This window comes from Lissotriton vulgaris, chromosome 10 (assembly GCF_964263255.1).
Source record: "Lissotriton vulgaris chromosome 10, aLisVul1.2, whole genome shotgun sequence".
Lineage (NCBI taxonomy): Eukaryota > Metazoa > Chordata > Amphibia > Caudata > Salamandridae > Lissotriton > Lissotriton vulgaris.
In genome coordinates, this window is record NC_141698.1 from 859275674 (window position 1) to 859297610 (window position 21937).

Consider the following 21937-nt stretch of genomic DNA (forward strand, 5'->3'; position numbering starts at 1 on the left):
CACAAAAGTTTGGACAGATCACTAAGGAGCTTTAATCAAGGTGTTTAAAAATGTTTGGTTCATAATATTTGCATGTTTGGTTTATAATATTTCTTCAAATAGTGTCAGCTATAAACCTAGTCGTGGGAATGAGTTCTTTCGCTGCCTATTGGTAGCAACAGAGACTATTTTATGTAAAGCTTGGACTTCAATGATATATTTTCAAGCCAGACATTTCCATTGCACCTTTGCTCCAGTGCCAAATTAGCATACCACTCAATTTCCTTTTGTTTATATTATTACTTAAAATGGCTAATTAAAGAGTTGTTCTCAGAGAATTGCATCTTTACAGCACATAGCAAGGTATACTGGAATAGAAAGGTGAATTTTGGTTAAATAGGCAACTTGATGTAAACATTGTGAACAGTTGCACGGGGGCTAACACAGGGTGCTAAGAAGAAACTGAAAAAAGTCTACATCAGACAGCATGGGCCCAGTACTTCTAGACAGGGGACCACTGTTGACTGGCATTCCCAATGATGACTCTGTCGCTTTCAACTTATGGATCTCCTCCGCCCTTGGAACAGCAGCAACATTGTTATGTTATGTAGTGTTATGTAGTGTCTCTTTTATAGCGCACGGCTACCCCGAGGGGTGTCCCGGCGCTTTGGCAAAGAGAACTGAGGAAGAAAACACAACACTGCTACTCGCAGAGGCATTAAGATCTGTTAGGTCCCCGGGAGTGTCTCCTTCTGCCCCCTGGTTCTTGAAAGACCTGAGAGCAGGTAAGAGTAGGTGTAAAAGGCTTGCGTGGCAGTGGAGGAAAGACTATAGCCCAGCTGCCAAGCAAGCCTAAAAAGAAGCCTTGAAGAAGCTCCGCAAATTGATGGTGGTGGCCAGACAGGAATATTTTGTTAAGCGTAACGAGATTTCAGAGAACTCTGGAAATGAAATTTTCAGGATTGTCAGATCCTTTACCAGTCCATCTGCAATTGAGGGAAAGATTCTGCCCTCTCCTTCCTTCTGCTCAAACTTATCCAAATTCTTTGAGGAGAAAATTCAGAAAGTCTATGCCTCATTCATAGTTGGAGAGGTATCAGTGGATTCAGAACCATCTGAATTACTAATTGCATTGGCACCTTCTCTGAGTTTTGTCCTATAACCTTGCAGGAATCTCTGACCGAAATCCTAAGATGCAAGTCTGGTTCCTCCTTGGACCGTTATCCTCCCAAGATTTTTAGGTCTCTGGCTCACTTGATCAACCAAGTACTAAACCACATTTGGAACACTTTGCTATCTTCTGGCACTTTTCCAGATATTTAGAAACATGAATTCTTACTACCCCTTCTGAAAAAAACTCTCTGTCGGAGAGGACATGCATAAAGAAATTGTTAAACTAGAAGATTTGGGAATCATTGAGAAGGCTGAAGGTACGGAATGGTTGGCCCCAGTTGTAGCAGCACGCAAACCCAATGGAGATCTACGGCTCTGCATTGATTTGTTATGTTATGTTATGTTATGTTAAAATGCGTTTGTATAGCGCTCGGCTACTCAGAAAGAGTGTCCCGGCGCTTTCCACGGGCTGAAGTGTAGAATTTGAGACAGTTAAACAAATGTGTAGTGGTTGTATTAGTGTGGCATGGTTAACAGTGTCGAACGCGGCACTGAGGTCCAGAAGTATAATAGCAGTTTTTCCACCTCGGTCCATTATAGCTCTGGCTGCCTCCGTGACTGCCAGGAGGGCGGTCTCAGTGCCATGCTGAGGACGAAACCCTGTTTGGGAGACCTGTAGAAGTTTGTTGGACTCCAAATAGTCCCCTAATGTTTTGTTGATATGTCTCTCCAACAAATTACTCATCCACGGAAGCAGCAAGATAGGGCGGAAATTGGATAGATTGTTAGAATCCAAGTTCGGCTTTTTCAGCAAAGCCCTTACCAACGCACACTTCCACGTGGATGGGACAGAGTTGGAGGTAATGGAGGTATTGAGAACCTCCAGCATAAACGGTCGAATAGCGTCAATTGCTTTTACTAATGTCTGGGGCGGGGCTGGGTCATTTGGGGATCCTGAGGTGACCTTCTGGACCAAAGTATCTAAGGTATTGGTATCCAGGTGTGGAAAAGTGACTAAAGAGCATGATACATGCGAATCTGAGTCTAAAATAGAGGGGGAGAATATGCCATTGCCATTTATCGCTAGTTGGGAATAGATGGCCTGAATCTGCTGAGAGAAGAAAGTGGCAAGATCCTCACAGCGGGCCTGTGCACCCTCTGATGGTAGTCTCTCGGACGGAGGGGATATCAAGGATTTTGCAATTTTAAAAATTTCCCTAGGGGAGTTGGCTGCCATATTAATTTTAATTGCATAAAACTCAGCTTGGGCAAGTTTTATCTTGCTCTTATAGTGCCTTATTGCTGATCTATACTCTGAACTCTTAAGTTGAGAGCGGTCTTTCCTCCATGCTCTCTCTGCTTTCCGGCAGGCTTGTTTCAACATCCTAAGGGCAGGAGAGTACCATGGAGCAACTTTAGGTCTTTTTATTGTTTGCAAAGAACACTTCGGGAGGACTAAGTCAAGTGTGCTGGAAATCCAATTGTGAAAGTTAAGAACTGCTAGGTCAGGATTCTTAGTTTTTCGGGGCGGCTGTTCAGAGAGGGCCTGTTCCCATGTAGGAAGCGGAAGAGCATTCCATTTCCTACCCCAATGCCTATTGTGGGTTTGAGCTGTAATAGGAGTGTTAATAGACCATGTGAGGGGGATTAAAAAATGGTCCGACCAAGGCAATAGCACTGGCGTTTCCACTGAAAGCTTGTCTAAATTGCTAAAAACATGATCCAAGAGATGACCCCTGTTATGTGTCGCCTGAAACCCCTTTTGGGTCAGGTCAATAGCCTGAAGATTTAGGCGAAGGTTATTAGCAGCAACATCAAGGGGATCGTCTAAATGCAAATTTAGATCACCTAACAGAGTGAAGTTGGCTGAGGAAAGCACTGAATTAGCAACCAATTCTGTTATATCGGCAATGAAGTCGCCGGGAGAGCCCGGTGGTTGATAGACTAAAATTCCAGAGAAAGTGCTAGTGGGGGAAAAATATAAAGAAAAATATAAACTTTCACATGTTGACGTAGTCGAGGGAGTAACACAACAGCTGTAGATGACATTCAGCTCATCTTCAACCTTGACTCGCAGGAAGCGGCCCAGGATTTCCAGTCCACCCTTTGCCATATCAGCGACTGGATGGGCGCTCACCACCTTAAGCTTAACCCCGACAAGACGGAGCTCGTTCTTGTCGGAGGCCCAGCCAATCCATGGAACTCCACCTTCTGGCCCCTCTCCCTTGGCCCCCCTCCTAGTCCCGCTGAAAAAGTAAAAAGCCTAGGAGTCTACATCTCACAAGATCTTTCCATGAATCATCAGATCAGCGCTACAGTATCCTCCTGCTTCCACCAGCTCAGAAAAATCCGGAAAATAGCTCACTAACTGACCACTGAAGCTCTCACCCTGGCGCTGTTGGCGCTAGTCATCTCTCGGATCGACTACGCCAACGCCCTATACGCAGGCATTCCACAATATCAAATAAAGAGACTTCAGTTAATCCAGAATCAGGCCGCCCGTCTTATCCATCGTCAGCCAAAACTTCACCACGTTCGTCCCCTCCTCAAAGCCCTTCATTGGCTTCCTGTGTCGGAGCGCTGCAAGTTCAAACTTGGCTGCCTAACCCATAAATCCCTGGCCGGTATCGGCCCCTCTTTCATCTCCTCTCTTCTTCATCCGTACGCCCCCCCCAGACACCTCCGTTCCTCCCATCACGCCCTCCTCCAGACACCTAGGTACAGGCGTAAAAAGCACGGAGGTCTTAGATTCTCCTTCTTGGCCCCCTCACTCTGGAACTCCCTACCTTTAGACCTCAGACTCTCCTCTTCCTATCCTCACTTTCGCTCTCTCCTAAAAACTCACCTTTTCCGCGGTGTCTATACATAAAGTTCTTCTTTCTCCCCTCTTTGCCTCCTCCTGGGTTGGTGATCAGCGCCAAGAAACCGTCCGGTGAACGCAGCGCTATACAAATCCTTTTTACATTACATTACATTACATTACATATGTCCTTATAAATAATAGCCAATCCTCCACCCCTACCTGACTGGCGATCAAGGTGCTTAATGGTATAGCCTTGGGGGATAGCCCAAACTACAGTTGGATCATTTTGGAGCTGAAGCCAAGTCTCAGTTAAAAAAAGGGCATCTGGGTTGTATTCCTCAATCAATAGTGCCAGTTCTGTATGATGCTTAGGGAGTGAGCGACAGTTAAGAAGCAACATTTTCGTAGTATGTGAGGACTGTTGTTTACTAGCTTGTTTGCCTATGCTCGGAGGAGGTATGCTCCAATCGCAGGATTTGCAGCAGTTATTAGAGGGGTAAGGAGGGACAGAATTGGTGCAACAGTGATTGAGAGTGGGTCGTAGGTCGTGCAGCATAGAAGCACTGTATAAAATGCGCCGGCCTACCATAATGCCTGACCACGAAGCCCGAAGCGTCTGAACGCGGACTGGCGCAGACTGGCTTCTCTTTGGCGCCTTTTCGGCGCGTCTGAGGCGCTCCCGCTGCGCGTCACCGCTGCGCTGGGGTTGGAGGCTAATAAAGATTAGGAGGTGTGAGGAGACTAGACCGTCGCCCTTGGTAAAATGGCTGCCCACCAAGGAACAATCCGGCAACACTAGCGCTTTCCTCCCTCCACACAAACAGCCTAAGATCGCTGCGGTGGACCGGGGAGTAGCGCGACAAATTACAGTACTTCAATTTTTCAAATAATACAATCAAACAATTTTAAAAGTTTCCGTTTTTAAAAGTTACACATTTAAAACACTTTGTCCCAAATGCATCACTAGTGCACCCGTTAGCGCAAAAAGTTTGTAATCAATCTCTTGAGCGCTTTGGAGTCCCGCCCTTTTGTAGTCAGGGAGGTGCGGGGAGACTAGACCGTCGCCCTTGGTAAAATGGCTGCCCACCAAGGAACAATCTGGCAACACTAGCGCTTTCCTCCCTCCACACAAACAGCCTAAGATCGCTGCGGTGGACCGGGGAGTAGCGCGACAAATTACAGTACTTCAATTTTTCAAATAATACGATCAAACAATTTTAAAAGTTTCCGTTTTTAAAAGTTACACATTTAAAACACTTTGTCCCAAATGCATCACTAGTGCACCTGTTAGCGCGAAAAGTTTGTAATCAATCTCCAATGAATGGGGAGGTATTCCTTAATTGCGAGTCGCAATTTGCGAGTGGCAATTAAGGAATTTTAAGAAATCGCTATTTTTTAAGCGAGATCTTCATGCATAGCATTTTGCTATTCCTTTTTAGCGAATCCTTATTTTTCGCTAATAAGGAATCGCAAAATGGGTGCTTGATGCATCTGGGGGTCTGTCAGTATGAATACACAACAGTAGATTTATGGTTATTGATAAATAACTAAAACTGTGCGCATCAGCGAGAAGTAACATTCAATGCGCATATGCTGTGCTCATCAGCATGTAAATTAAACCATAAAACAAAATTACGCAGTGAGCAATGGTTAATTTTTAGCATTAACATATAAATGGACTAAGTATCATAAATGAGTAACGCTTTGCACATCAGCGCAACATGCAAAACAATGAAGACAGGCTGTGCGCATCAGCGCAAGGAGAAGATTAGTTGTCGTGTTGGATTGAGGCTCTTTTAATTAGAATTGTTAATTATTAGTTCTCTCCATTGTCCATTTTCTGACTGTTTGTAGTCTTTTTAAAAAACCTACTTCTGACACCGGACTGGAATCGCTAACGTGGGCCCGGGTATTTTCTCGGTCCCGCCTGAAGATTAGCGTCCCACTTCCGGTTTTGGCGCTAGCTCCTCCCCCAGATCCCATAAATTCACCCATGCAGCGACCGCACAGCGGACGCACGCAGCGGGCGCGCCAAAGGCAAGCCCGTCTGCGCCCGTCGGTGCCCGGAATGCGCCGTGCGCCAGAACCCCTGGTCATTTTAACAGGATCATATATTCCAAAAAATATCTTTTAGAACTAAACACAGGTACGTGCGGCCATTATAAAATCTCTAATCTTGCTGGGTCTTGTTGCTGCAAACTTTGTTATTGGGCAGCCACCGATGGGCATAACAATGTCCCGGTCATCAAAGGGTCTTTTCCCACAGAACAGCTTTATAACACTAGGCAATAAGGTCAATGAGACTGGCAGGGTTATTAACTGCATTCTTTTTAATGTTAGATCAATGGTCAAACATAAATATCAACTGGAATGTTTAATACATACGGAAGACCCTGACGTACTATTTTTAACAGAGACATGGGCTAATGATAGCAGTGACCCAGATTGGAACACAGCTATTCCTTCAGGTTATACGGCTGCAAACGTCAACTGTGCTGAAGGAAGGGGTGGAGGTTTAGCTATAATTTATAGATCCTCCCTTACCCTCCTGACCATGGTTGAGATTGTTGAGGGTGCTGAAGCAATGAAGTTCACACTTAAATCCAACAATACCTCTTTTTTTCTGGCCTACTAATCTATAGACCCCCGAGTGCGAGAGCCCCTTTCTCAGTTGCTATTCAAACTCATCTGGAGACATGCCTTGCGTATGATTATTATACTGTTTTAGGAGATTTCAATTTCCATCTTGAGGATAAAAACAACTTGGAGACGGCCAATCTCTTAGATATATTTACTGGTCACAATTTGGAGCAAATTGTCAGAGAACCTACACATACGGCAGGTCACACCCTGGATGGTATTTGCAACAACCATCTTAATATTGCATTAAGCAAAATAACACCAATTCCATGGTCTGACCACTGCACAGTGTATTTTTCTATTACACTCAGTACCACCATTCATAGGAGGAGACTTAGGTCTCCTCCCAGGAAATACAGCGCATGGAAGGCCGTCACTAGGTCTGACCTGACAGGGGCTCTTGAGGACAGATTAACGGTTGGACAGATGCAAACCAGGTGGCCATGGCTCTGCAGGATAGCCTCAACAGAGCTGCCAATAAGGTAGCGCCGGAAAGACTATTTAAAGCGCGGCCAAAAAGGTTGTCCTCACCCTGGTATTCAGCAGAATTAAAAACTGCTAAAATCAATTGTAGACAGAACGAGCGTGCCTGGAGATCACATTATGATGTAGCCCACAAGAAGATCTATTGTGCGGCACTTGAGAGATATAAGAACCTAATTATTCAAACTAAAACCATCTACTGTGCATTCTGGGAGAGAACTGTTTTCAACAGACAGTTCTCTGCTGAAATGCCCACGTGATGTAAATTTCAGGCCAGACCAAGCATTTGCGGATAAGCTGGCCTCATTTTTACAAAATAAGGTACACTCTGTTTACAATGACTTGTCAAATGCAGCAAAAAGCACAGAGAATCATGAAGGTACGCAAGCTGCTATCAGCAACACTCAGGGGGGCCTGTCACAATTCTCTCTACTTTATGAGAATACAGTGGCAGATCTGCTGTTAAAAACCAAGTACGGATCACCCATGGATCCATGCCCACCCTATGTACTTCATCTGGCTCCAACAGAGATTAGTGCATTATTAATGCCGGTTTTGAACCAGGCTCTGATTTCAGGAGTTTTTCCGTTAGTATGGAAAAAGAACCCTTACCCTGAGCCAAGCTGGTTGTTGGATTTCGGACCCCATCCTAGAGGATTCCCTGCTCCGGAGGCCGCCGCATCTGCAAGCGCTGCCAGCGTGTTGAACCTCGCCGGACCCGCTTCGCGGGTCCCGCAGCGCCTTGTCTCTTGGAGGCGCCTGACAGTGTGGGACTGCTGTTGAGGAGGAGCAGGCAGGTCAGAGTGTCGGCGGGGCTGCGAGCAGGCAGGGACTCCAGTGTCCAGGAGCCCCTGCGCGCCCACTCAACACACCTGGGCTGCTCTCCCCGCTGGACACGCCCCCCGCCTGATTGCCTGAAAAAGCCGGTACTTGCTACAGATCTTCGGAACCCTTACCCTGAGCCAAGCTGGTTGTTGGATTTCGGACCCCATCCTAGAGGATTCCCTGCTCCGGAGGCCGCCGCAGCTGCAAGCGCTGCCAGCGTGTTGAACCTCGCCGGACCCGCTTCGCGGGTCCCGCAGCGCCTTGTCTCTTGGAGGCGCCTGACAGTGTGGGACTGCTGTTGAGGAGGAGCAGGCAGGTCAGAGTGTCGGCGGGGCTGCGAGCAGGCAGGGACTCCAGTGTCCAGGAGCCCCTGCGCGCCCACTCAACACACCTGGGCTGCTCTCCCCGCTGGACACGCCCCCCGCCTGATTGCCTGAAAAAGCCGGTACTTGCTACAGATCTTCGGAACCCTTACCCTGAGCCAAGCTGGTTGTTGGATTTCGGACCCCATCCTAGAGGATTCCCTGCTCCGGAGGCCGCCGCAGCTGCAAGCGCTGCCAGCGTGTTGAACCTCGCCGGACCCGCTTCGCGGGTCCCGCAGCGCCTTGTCTCTTGGAGGCGCCTGACAGTGTGGGACTGCTGTTGAGGAGGAGCAGGCAGGTCAGAGTGCCCATAGCTCCCTGATAGCTGCTATTAAATCTAAGTCAGCTATTGATATTAAACAAGAAAGGGTTAATTACAAGAAGGTGCTTAAGCAGGCAAAAATAAACTGGGATGAACAACGTTGGTTAGACTTATATAATGCCAGTACTTCCACTAACCAACAAAAATTTTGGGAGGTTGTGAAATGGGGAGGGACTGGGGACCAGCAAGTACCTGTCAATTACGTCCCTGCTGAGAAATGGGTCAAGCATTACTCGGCACAGTTTAGTAACACGGAACGGATCTCCCTTAACACTAGGGAAGATACCAGTGTTCCGACTGTGGTACCCTCACATGATCAGATTGTCTTTACAGAAATGGAAGCCATTAAAGCTTTAAAACAAGTGCAGAATGGTAAAGCTCCTGGAATGGACTGTGTCCCTGCGGACCTTTTTAAGTATGCTCAAGCACACTGGGTCCCTTATATAACCATCTTAGCGAATGCCATAGCTAGAGGGGTCAGAATACCAGACTCATGGAAAGGGGCGGAGATACTACCCGTGTATAAAAAAGGGGATAGGACTGATGCGGGCAACTATCGACCCATCAGCCTTATCGACGCCCTACAAAAGGTAATCGCCAGAATGCTGCTAGGCAGAATCCAGCACTGGATGACAGAAGTCGACATCCTGTCTCCATTGCAGGCTGGCTTCAGGGCTAATATTAGCACAGTCGACCAAATACTCAGATTTGTTATGATCTACTGGAAGACTGTGTTCTTAAGAGGAGGCACTATATTCGCAGCATTTGTGGATCTCAAATCTGCGTTTGATTTGGTCCCCAGAGGAAAGATGTGGGCAGCTTTAAGGAGAATGGGTGTTCCTTCTGCCCTTCTAGAACTTACAATCAGGATGCATGAGGATAATTTCACCAGAGTTAGGTGGGGTCGTCAGGGTCAGGTAACGGACTCCTTCCCCGTGACCCGTGGAGTGAGACAGGGCTGTGTCCTGGCCCCTACCCTATTCATACTTTTCATCAACCAGGTGGTCAAGTTCCTCTCAGCTACCCCAACAGATGCACCAACACTGGGTGGGACCAAATTTCCCCTTTTAATCTTCGCTGACGACACCCTAATTCTGGCTAAAACTCAGATGGGTCTTCAGGTGGCTATTAATAAATTTGTGGACTTTTGCAATGAAAATGACCTCGAAATTAATGTTTCTAAAACTAAGTTCATGGTCCTGACAAAAAACAAACCGCTGAGGGGTCATGTAACGATGAATGGGTCATGCCTAGAACAGGTTGAGGTTATGACATACTTAGGTGTTGCAATAGATTATAGGTTACGCTGGAAAGAACAAATAGCGGCACTTAGTCTAAAATTTGCTCGTTTATCTGGTTGTTTAGTGAAAGAGCAACGTTGTTCCTTGACCAAAAGAGTTTTACCTGCGCTTAAAAATTATAGCGCCAAAATTAGTACTGCCATACTTTACGGGGCTGACATATGGGGGAGTGTGGATTTGGCTGTTCTAGATAGGATCCAGAACAAATTCTTTCGCAACTTAGTCAGTCTCCCTCCTTCCACGCCAGCATTACCACTCATGCTGGATATGGGCTTTTATTCTATTAAACATCAAGCCCAATATAGGATGGTGGCGTTATGGAGACGCATATGGTCTACCCCGGAACTTGCTATGTTTGCCCAAGAGATACAGGATGTAAGAGCACAACAGGGGGCAGGGGATATACCCTGGTTTAAATCTATCAAGAATACTCTTACTAGAATGGGTCTTTATTCGCTTTGGTCCGAGCCGGGTACTCACATCTTCCCATCAAAGAAAGATTTTAAACTTCTCTTCTGGTCCATGGTTAAAGAAGAACATGTTGTGCTCTCAGAGAAACCTAACCTGACAGGCTTGTTTCTGATTCACAAAGTAGTTCCACATGCAGAGGCCTATTGGGACATTATCCTAAAAAGTTTAGACAGGAAACTTTATCATCAGTTTCGTATAGGTACGTTGCCACTAAGGGATTTTACTAGTGGATGGCAGAACTCAGAGTCCACATCTTGTCCCTGTTGTTTTGAAAGCAAAGAATCCATAGGTCATTTTCTATTTGTATGTACTGCTTACCACGAACCACGCCATAAGTGGCTGAAGCCAAAATGTAAAAGACTAAACACCCGGGCGAGCAGGGAAGCACTGATCATCCTGAGATACAACACAGCCGAATGGCTATCCATAGGGCTGGCAAAATTCCTTGGGTGGGCCTGGTTAATTAGAACAAGGTATGTTCGTAGCACTTTAAGCTGAAAAATTAAAATAGCCTGCCATAGCCTATCTATCATACTTGGGCAGTACTAATGTATTGGTTTTTTTTTTATATAAACTTGTTTTAATCTTTTTACGGACGTCTTCTTATGTACATTTAATTGAGCTTTTTAAACAAATTCTTCTTTGTCTGTTTAAAATTTTCATACTCTTGTTGTATGTTTTGTATTATTATGCTTGTCTTTTATGAAGAAAATTCGAAATAAAGACGTTAAAAACTGAAAGCTGAAAACTGCATTATTAATGCCGGTTTTGAACCAGGCTCTGATTTCAGGAGTTTTTCCGTTAGTATGGAAAAAGACATGCATCCGCCCGCTGCTAAAAAAGACAAAGCTAGATCCCATTGATGACAAAAACTACCACCCTATCTCTTGCCTGCCTCTGCCAGCCAAACTATTTGAGAAAGCCATGAACTTGGAGTTATCATCTTATCTTGAGACTAATAACGTTCTCGATAATACCCAACATGGCTTCCGTGCAAAACACTCTACGGAAACAGCCTTAATAATAGCGGCAGAGGAGATACGTAAGGGCATGGACGAGGGAGGTAGAGTCACTTTGGTCCTGTTGGACCTAACAGCGATCTTTGACACCGTAAACCATGAGGTACTTACTCAAAGGCTCAGGAACTATGGTGTCAAGGGCATAGCGCTGGATCTCCTCACCTCCTTTTTGTCAGACTATTTACCCTTCCTGGAGGAGTTCCGCAAGGATCTGCTTTGTTGCCCACTCTGTTCAACATCTATGTTACCCCTCTGGCGAAACTAATTAAAAAGCAAGGCCTTAAGCTAGTGTCATATGCAGATGACACTCAGCTGATAGTGTCAGTCTCTCACTCAGTGGAAGCCAAGGCAGCTGACTTTTACCTTTGTATGTCTGAGGTTATGTTTTGGATGAATCAGAACTTCCTAAAGCTGAATACTGAAAAAACAGCAGAAGTCCTTGAGTTCGGCCAAAAAGCATCCATTTGGAATCAGCTTTGGTGACCTAGATCAGCAGGGGCCTGTCCGCTCCCGGTGGCTAAAGTTAGGAACCCCGGCATAGTGTTTGATAAAGACATGTCCTGGCGGCCACAGATTAATGAAGTGCCCTCCGCATGCTTTTTCATGTTAAAAGGGCTGAGAAAGATACTGCCGTTTATCCCTTTCTTCCTCAGGAAAACGGTTATAATTGCCACCATCTTTTCTAGAATTGACTACGGTAATGCCCTTTATTTGGGAGCTGGCACTGCTCAACTGGTCAAGCTGCAATCAGTTCAAAATGCAGCAGCGAGAGTACTTCTCAACCTGCCTAAGACCATCCTACCTCCCGCTCTATCAGTCAATTACACTGGCTTCCAATACAACAGCGGGTGGAGTTCAAAGCATTATGCTTGGTTCATAAGGCACTGTCCGGAGATGGGGCTTTGGATCTTCAATCCTTATTCTCCCGATACCAGCCAACCCGTCCCTTGAGGTCTGCTGCGCAGGGTTTGGTCAATGTCTCTAAGATCAAAAGATTACGATGGGGAGGCAAGGGTTTCTCCCATCTGGCCTCAAGGCTATGGAACTCAATCCTGTTACACCTCAGACAGATCACTAACCGGAGGCTGTCTAGGAAGGAAATTAAGACATGGCTTTTCACCCAATGATGCATTGGTTAGTACTTATTTAGTTACTTTACTTAGCGCCAAGACGCCTCGGCATTAGTGCGCTTTAGAAATACCATCAGTCAGTCAGTTACTCTAGGCTGTGTGTATCAGCGCATAGATTACACATGAAAAATCATGAGGTCAGGGTTGCCAGAACAACTTGATCATTGTTAGGTGACGTTGCTAGGTGACGAGCTTGATAAACCAAGATTCCTGCCACGTACTTTGGCGGTGCAGGATGATGTGTGACACAGCTGAGCACGCCAACTAAACAAGACTAAGACTTCCAGTGACTATGTTTGACACAGCCGAGCACGACAACTAAACGAGACCGAGAGTTCCAGTGACGATGTCGATCCACTCCATGCTACGTCAAGTATCAAGTAAGAACGTTGATTAACGTTTATGTTATTTTTTTAAAGTAAAACAAGTTACGCTCCTCACACTACAACGTTGTTATCCAAACTTAAATAAATAACGCTGCTCCTGCAAACTTGAATCAACAACGTAACACTGCTCTCTGCTTTGTTTTCCAAATTTGAATAAATAACGCTGCTCCTGCAAACTTGTCACACTGCTCTCGTTTGCTCTCACCACAGCCTAACTCAAGCTTAACTTTCTTTCTTTTCCAAAATATAAAGCATTTAGCTAAGATGAGCCCGCATCGGTTACCTCCCAACCCCACAAATTAAAATTGATGGGCAAGTATACGGCAAAGCTCCCAATCATTAGCAGGAGAAAGTCAAAGCTCAATAATAATGTGTTGTTTAAAATTGAGTCGAAAATTCGAAATTTTACAAGAAAGGTGAGAAGAAATTGTTCGTAGAGGAAATCCCTTGAGGTAAAGATTCTTAAACCAATTAACTTTCTAGAATAACAAGTATCCTTTTAAAAAATAAAAATATATCTCACCAATCATTTGTGTTGAGACTTTCATTAGATTATCCTGCCGACTACGCCAGTGAAGTGTTCCTGTAATATAAAAGCTGGACACTGGAAAATTATTCTTCATAGGTTCATTCCATAGAGGATCACATCCAACAACAGGCAGGCAATATCACCAACTGCTTCAGTTTTCCTTGGAATCCTAACGTAGAATCTAGTGACATAGATACAATTCCTACATGACATGGCCATATGACATTAGTAAGATTCGTTTGATGACACATTACAATTCTAATAATGACAGAGTAAAACAAGTAATAAGAAAGGCAGAACTCCACAACTATGCAAACAGCCTGTAACTAGGGCTACCTTCTTTTTTGATCAACAGACTTCAGGTGGTACAAAATGCAGAATTGGGATTAATCCGACGGATCCCTCTCTGTCATCATAGCTCCCCTCATATCAGGCAACTCCATTGGCTCCCGGTAGCGAAAAGGATAGAGTTCCAGTCCCTGACCCCGGCCTTTTGTGCCCTGTATGATAAAGGAACTCAATATCTCAGACAGGCTTTGCCCATATCAACATAAACGCACTCTTGAGATCCAACTCCCAGCACCTGCTTTGTGTATCTCGCTATGTTCAGTCCCGAATGGGAGGCAGGTCCTTCACAGTGAGGACCGCCAGGTTGTTGAACTCCTTACCCACTCATATGTGCTTGGTTGAATCAGAACATGAGTTCAGGAAGATCCTAAAGACCTGGCTCTTTTTCCAAGGCTAGCCCTGATCCCTCTTCTGTTTCATCCGCTCAGTGTCCAGACATCTCTGTTTGAGGTAGCTGCTGCGCTCTATAAATTATACTATTATTATTATCATTATTAGCTGCTGAAAAAGAAATTACTAAAAAGTAAAATTAATTTCTCCACTTTTGTAAATAACACTATGCAATCAGCTTGGAACATCTTCTGATCACAATACCAAAATATCTCGGTCCCAAGTTTTTTTAGCCAGTTATCTTAAGGTGCTATGATCACTTAATTATTCTTCCTTGCAATTCAAAAGCATTTTAATAGGACCATGTATAACTTATTGTGACAGTCATTCCTTGTATCATAAAAGCTACATTTAAAGTTGGAATAAAGCGACAGGTGGAGCGACAGGGGTTCTGACACTGGAGTTCCTGCTTTATTGTGCAGATAAATGATCTACGTACTGGAACGGAGGAGGCCTGTTTGATGGGGCAGGCAGGGCCGGACTGGGAACCCAAAGTAGCCCTGGCAATTTTGCCGTACTGTTCCCACCCACCGGAGCACTGGTGCTTTTGTTACTGAGGGCCCATATTGCAGCATCATTGCAAAACTGCCCCCAGTAACACAACTGGCCCCCACTGCTCCAAAACTTACCCCCACCCTTCCAGACTCCCAAGCAAATACCTGATGCCTACTAAGCCCAGTCCAGCTAGGGGGGTGGCCTTCGTATTGGTGACTGGCGTACAATGGTTGTGTCATGTGCAAAATGAAAAAGTGCAGTGCAAAGCATCTGCAACCACAACAAAGCTACACTAATATATATTAGGAAACCGGGGCAACTAGTCTATTCCACAGTGCCAGTGAACCTCTTCTTTCCTAACTAACTACGCAGGGGGGGCTCAGGGACATCTTAAGGATTTTGAGCGCCCTTGGCCAAACTTATTTTTGGGGCCTCTGTGCAGATCAGCTTTAAATTTATGATCCAGTTTCAGCTTTCTCATGTCCTTTTGGCCAGATCACAAACAGTGCACAGGCACACTGGTTCAAATTCCAAATGCGTTTATAGATAATATTTAGGGATAGTGATGTATTTTTCCAATATTGTAACACAGTAGAAACCCACTAATACTACTGCAAATAATCACTGTGACATTCTGCCATTTCTCATATCCGAGATCCTGTTTAAATCTAAAATAAACCTTTTTTATGGATGCTGCATGGAACATAAACACATTTGTCAAAAAATATCTATAATACAATCTCACACATTACCCAGATTAAAAATAAACGAAAGGAGAATGCTATTTGCAATATTCTGTTTAAGAATTATTCAAGGTCATCAGTGCAAGACTCTGCAGAACAGAGCTGGCTCTACCAAGGCGGGGGTTACTCCACTCTTTAAAACTGATAATCATTAGTTCAATTATCCGCTCTGAAGATGGTTTCTTGGATACGCAGGGGGTGAATGTACATAGAAGTCCACTAATATATGTTATTGATTCTGAAAGCACACGTGGTGCTTTTAGGCTTGCTAAGGGCTTTAGGTGGGGTGAAAAAACTGGGGGGTCTCTCAAAGGTGCGTGCCTGATAAAATTAAGGGTGTGGCATAAAAACACGTAAGCTAAAAATGTGTGGTTAGCATAGTGGGCCGCCCCACCGTTATTGTGCTGCCTCTGTCATTGCATCTAGATATATAATACAATAAGTAACATTATACCTACAACAAGCCAGGATTATTGACTTTGTCAATGGTTGTTAGTTGCATAGGATAAATAGGCAACAACTACAGCTTCGTTGAATATATTGAAAATGCCTCAGTTCTATAATGATCAGACTGTGAAAAAACAATAAAAAAGTCCTCTGAAGTTACACCAAAGGCTCTCAGCAGTTACACTGCCGCAGAGTATATATTTGTTTTTTACCCTGAGGGTGAGGGCAAAAATGAAGACCCTTATTCAGACCCCCAGGATATAGCGGCCTTTGTAAAACTGCCGCGATTTCTACAAAAGTGCCGATTTCGCAGGCACTCTTGTAAAAATCGCCGCATTTTTACAAAAGTGCCAATTTCGCGGCAAACCGCGAAATCGCAAAATCGTGGAGGGTCTGCTTATTGGGACCTGTCTCAGCACCAGCTTTTAAAAACTGAGCATCAGCAGGACCCAGCCCACGAAAAACCCTAGGCTTGCTGCATGCCTTTTGTTAATAGAGGGCAGCAGATTGCGTGCCTTTTGGAAAGTTTTCATGTTAATTGCAGAGCCTGACATACTAATACACGGGGCTGCTTTTAACATGAAAACTTTCAAAAAGGCACACAATCTGCTGCGCTCTTTTAACAAAAGGTGTGCAGAAAACCTCTGGCTGCATTTATTTTCCTGCATTTATTTTCCTGTTAATTGCAGCGCCGTCATGCGCTGCAATGAACATAAATATTTTCACAATGGCCCACAATCAGCCCGCAGCTGTGCTCCATTAAGAAAAGACATGCATCAAGTCCAAAAAGAACGACATGCAAAGCACACATCATGCTTTTGGACTTGCTGTATTTCTTCTCTTAAAGGAGCGCGGCTGCGGGCTGATTGTGGGCCATTGTGAAAATATTTATATTATTTGCAGTGCATGACGGAGCTGCAATTAACAGGAATATTTTCACAATGTCCACAAAGAGCCCCCAGCCGCCCTTCATTAAGAAGGAATAACAGCAGCAAGTGCAGGCGCCACCGCAACCAGGAAATTACCATTTTTTGCGCCGCTCCAGTTCAAAAAGCGACGGTGCGAATGCTCTACTGGGATGTGCTGGGGATGCGTGCTGCACACGCAGCACTGCACGCTAGTGGGATCAGGCGTGTGGGCGCGTACGTTACTGGGAACACTGGTTACCACCTGTACTGAGTCAGTGGTAATTGTATTTCTCAAAAAGCCGTTTTGCGACTAGTCGCAATTAGGAAATCCTTCATACATGCGATTATTCACTAATAGGAAATCCCTATGTGCAAGTTCTTATTTTGCCGATTTCCAAAATGCGATTTCTACAGGGTAGAAATCGCATTTGTACATACCAAATGTTTTGCATTTCTTATCAGCCCGAAATAGTAATCGGTCCGTTAAGACATGCAAAATAGTTTTGTACATCTGGCCCATTGAGACTTATTTTGCTCTATTTTTTATGTGTTTAATGTAATTTGTGATACTTTTTTGACACAGATTCCAATGGAAACCAATGGATCCTTCGACACATTTGCTGACAGTTTACCCATATCTATTTATACATTTGATGGCTAATGCATTTTTCAGGTGAACTGACCCCAATGCCTATTAAGAGTAATAACCTTTATCATGAATAGTTACATATCAGTGATGCTTGAGGCCATTTCAGATGTGTTCTGCATGTGTTGTAACACCTTTCAAATTAGCTTTCCCACAGTAATATCATCAACATATCATTTGATGAACCTTTTACTGTGTAAAGTGTGGAGCTATGTTGTTGTACTGAGAGTTGTAGTTCACCTGAGGAAATAGTTAATTTTTAATTTGTCCTTAAAACCTTTTGACTGTAAATATTTATTCCAGAAGCATTACCTTCTTAATAACAATGTTTCTAAGTCACCCACCCCTTCTGGTTATTTCACTTGCTCAAGTATCTGAAATGTAATCGGATTTAGGTTACGTCCCTGTACGTTTCAATAAATTGCAACTGGGTCTTTTGGGTCGTTTGTGCACATATTGCTCTTATTTTAGCATTCGTGGAAGTCATGAGTTTGTAAGCTTTTCCACACGGGTATTTTACTATGTTTGTAGAAATTTGGTATCACATGTTCAGATTTACACCATCTACAAAAATAGCCTAAGTTGATCATAGCCTTTTCTTCCTGTCAAGTTTGAGATGAGTCAGTCAAGTAGTTATTTCTTTGTGTTTATGCGAAATGTATATACGATTCTGAATGGGAAACACAACTTATTCAATTCGCCTACAACTTGGATCTCACGTACCAATAGGCACAGAATCTGTAAAAAATAAATAATCCTAAGGTGAATTAAATCGTCTTGGAAAACTTTATTATCCATAGTAAAATTGCTTTGATTATTTAATCGGAACTTGTCTGTGTCTGTAAACAAACACACATACACAAATCTGTTGGATTTTGTATACTCTAATCTTGTTATCAAGATATGTGAAGTCTATGTGTGTTTAATGATCCATACTTCAAAATTTGCAATTATTTATTTGTATTATTCTTGTGCCTTTGTTGAATAAAATGCTCTTCAATGTCTTTCAGTCATTAAACCCTAGACATCATGAATCAGTTTTGACCATTAAAAGCAAACTATTAAATATCTGGTAATATTGAATGATAAAAATACAAAATCATTTCATTATTGAGTATGGCTACATAATATACCTCACTGTGAGATGCATAATAGCATGGCATTTCCTTTTTGGTAATATAAAAATGTCATATCTATAACTGAATATTTTGGTGTTATTTTTCTACAGTGTATTCAATTAGATTGCCAGGAAGAGAATCTCGTTCTCGGGAACCCTTTGCAGAAGACATGAACGGCATTGTTAAGGAAATAATAACTATTTTACTGCCACAGCTACAGGAAAAGCCTTTTGCATTCTTTGGTCACAGGTAAATCCAAAAACCATAAAAAATAATATAGCCTCCTCAATTAAAAAGTTAATATTTGGATTCATTGAGCTTAGATTATAAATTTGCACCCTGAGTGGATTTGCTGCTGCTGATAGAGTGGCCGTTCACTCTATCAGCAGCAACAAATCCACTCAGGGTTGCAAATTACCCAACTCAATGGTACTCATTTTATCAACCTCAGAAGGATGAAAGGCTAAGTGGACCTGCTGGGATCTGTGACCATGAGGTCAAACACTGGCTCCTACAGTGGGTGCATTAGTCCACTAAGCCACCAGACCCATCTTAAGTCTGGAGAAAGACAGAATTACTGACAAAAACAACTTTGGGAATTAGGACTCTGGTTGGAAAAAAACATTGCATGATTGGCATGTTTTGAAAATGTTTCTTTGGAGTTGACTGAAACATGAACGTATATATTTGGTTCAATTTTATCGATCTATTTAGCTCTAGCTGAAGTTTACCTATGACAGTTGTGCGGAACACTTTATGGTCCCCTTTAGCTCATTTTACCTTTAGCCCTTGTCTCTTCCCCCATCCTTTTACCCTAACATTTACAAAGGCCTAGCAAACCAACCAGTAGCAATGATAATTTTCGTTATTGACATTTTATCCTTGCATTATATATATATTTATTTATGAGTTGTTAGATCTGGGGGTCTCTAGTTGGCAATATTATTCACCTTTGTCCAAATAGGTACCCTAGCTTCTAAGTCAGGATAAGGGGATTACACTCCTAGATAACCCCTGCTCTCGCCCTTGGTAGCTTGGCACGAGCAGACAGGCTTATCTCAGAAGCAGTGTGTTAAGCATTTGTGAATATACACAGTAATACAGTGGAAACACTACAGATGGACACCACACAGTTTTTATAAAAATAAGTATTCTTTATATAGACTTAACATAAGACCACAAACAACAAAAATCCACAATACTGTACTTTAGATTGACTTAAAAGATGGTAAAAGTTACTTAGTTCAAGTTGGTGATAAATGCGACATAGTTCTCACAAAAGTACCTGGATGTGCAACGCAAAATAAACAAAAGGCTTGCAAAGGGAGATGCGTTGGTTCCGTGCTCCGGGGGTGATGATGCGTCGTGCCTCAATGCTTGCTCAGAGTAGGTGATGCGTCGTTATCCTTACCGGTGCGGGAGTGATGGGTAGGTTCTCGGCCTGGGGCCTGGTTGCGATGCGACAATCCTGGTGTGATGTGAGAAGATGGCGCCCTTCATGCGACGACGATGCTTTCACGCCCTGGCAGCCTTGCGACGACTCTGTACTTTTGAGCCATGCCAGGCCCTGCGACACGATTCTCCGATGGCATCATGCTTCTCCGGCGATGCGACAGCAGACAGCTTTGACTAAGACACACTTCCTGGGAGATGCAGCGGTGGCAATGCGACGACTACAGCTGCGGCGGCGTCCCACTTCTTCTCATTGCGTCGCGCTTCCAGCTCCCAGCGACACGCAGGCTTCTCCAGATAGAGTTCCCAGCAAGGAAATTCGGAGGGGAGCTGAAGGTGAAGTCTTTTGTCCCTGAGACTTCAGCAGGAGGCAAGCACAAGTTCAAGCCCTTGGAGTAATATTCTGCAAGATGATGAAAGTCTTTAAAAAGTTCCTTCTCCTTTTCCTTGGCAATAAAGAAACCACTGCAGGCCAACCCAGTAAACAGAACACTTGCAGAGGGGTAGTCCAAACTCCTGCAGCTTCCTTGGTTCTTCTCCTTGGCAAAAGGTTCGTCTTGTTCCCAGAAGTGATCTAAAGTTCTTGGGTCTGAGTCCCTATATTTATACTACTTTTCTCTTTGTTCTCTGAAGGCAGAGTGGCCTTTGCCCAGTCCAAACCAGTTCTGGAGCACTCTGTTTACATGACTCCTTCTTTCCTTTCACAGTGCAGGGCAGAAACATCAGACGTCCCACAGGAGGTGGAGCCAGCATTGTGAAGGAATAGCATAGCCCTGGAGCACTTTGTTGACATGATCCTTCTCTTCTTTCACAGTGCAGGGCAGAGAAATCAGCTACACCCCAGGATGTGGAGCCAGCATTGTCGAGGGAATGCCCGGCTCTATTCAGGTCCCAGGTGCAACTCCTCCCTCCCATCTAGCTGCAGATTTCCCTATTCACCACTGGGCTGACTCATTCTGTCTCCTGGAATCCCCCAGCTCTGTCACTCAAACTCCAGACATGGAATACACAACCTAGCAGAGGCAGGTCTGGATAGTTAGACAAGAAAATACCTACTTTCTTAAAGTGGTATTTTCAAACACAGAATGTTAAAACCAACTTTACTAAAACATTTATTTTATCATTCTGAGTTCAGGCATACTCAATTCGAATTTCTACCAGGTTCAATGAGTCAGTTAGGATTATAAAATGTAATGATCTAACTTCCCATTCTGGTCTATGGAGAACAGGTAGCCTTGCAATAGTGAAAAAACGAAAATGGCTGTAATTCACTATTAGGACATGCTAAACACATCAGGGCATATCCTACCTTATACTTACAATGCACCCTGCCATTGGGCCTACCACAGGGGTGTCTGATATGAAGAGAAGGGACGTTTTAGGGACTGGCAAGTGGGTGCACTTTCCAAGTCGACATGGTAGTCACAGACTGCACACAGGCCTTGCTATAGCTGGCCTGAGACACACTTTACAAGCTGCTTCTGTGGGTGGCACAACCAGTACTGCAAGCCCACCATCAGCATTTGATTTACAAGCCCTGGGCACACATGGTGCACTGTTCTAGGGTCTGACAAGTAAATCAAATAACCCAATGTTGGAATCACTAATTAGTACATCAATTTAACATGGGGAGCACTTGCACTGTGGCACTAAATAGCAGTGGCACAGTGCCCAAAGCATAATACCAGCAAAACAGATCAAAAACAAAGGAGGCAATCCGACAAAATGGAAGGGAGACTCACGCCAATGATGCCAGGTCTAACACAAGTGCATTGTGAAAGAAATACAATTATGTTACTCTATAAATAATGCTGCATGTTATGGCTTTTGTACTTTTAAAACTGCATTACATTTTTAAATCTCCAAGAAATTTTTTTAACTTGAAAAATTTGCAGGTATTTGCATTTTGTCCAGAAAACAACCATAATTCCATATTATGATGAGTCACAAAAAATGAATAAAGGGGACTGTGCTAAATAGTTTGGTCATCTTGTTGCCCTGTATTAATTAGTTAAAAAATAACACGC

The 21937-nt window shown here is 43.9% G+C and overlaps 1 protein-coding gene across 5 annotated transcripts in view; it reads left to right on the forward strand.

The window, feature by feature from the left end:
• Positions 1-21937, forward strand: part of OLAH (oleoyl-ACP hydrolase) — a 174412-nt gene that overhangs the window by 55436 nt on the left and 97039 nt on the right. For all 5 annotated transcript variants that reach the window (XM_086941812.1, XM_086941810.1, XM_086941811.1 and 2 more), the window contains exon 3: positions 18569-18707. In XM_086941812.1, the coding sequence (XP_086797938.1) occupies positions 18569-18707 (139 nt within the window). The remainder of the gene's footprint in view (positions 1-18568; positions 18708-21937) is intronic.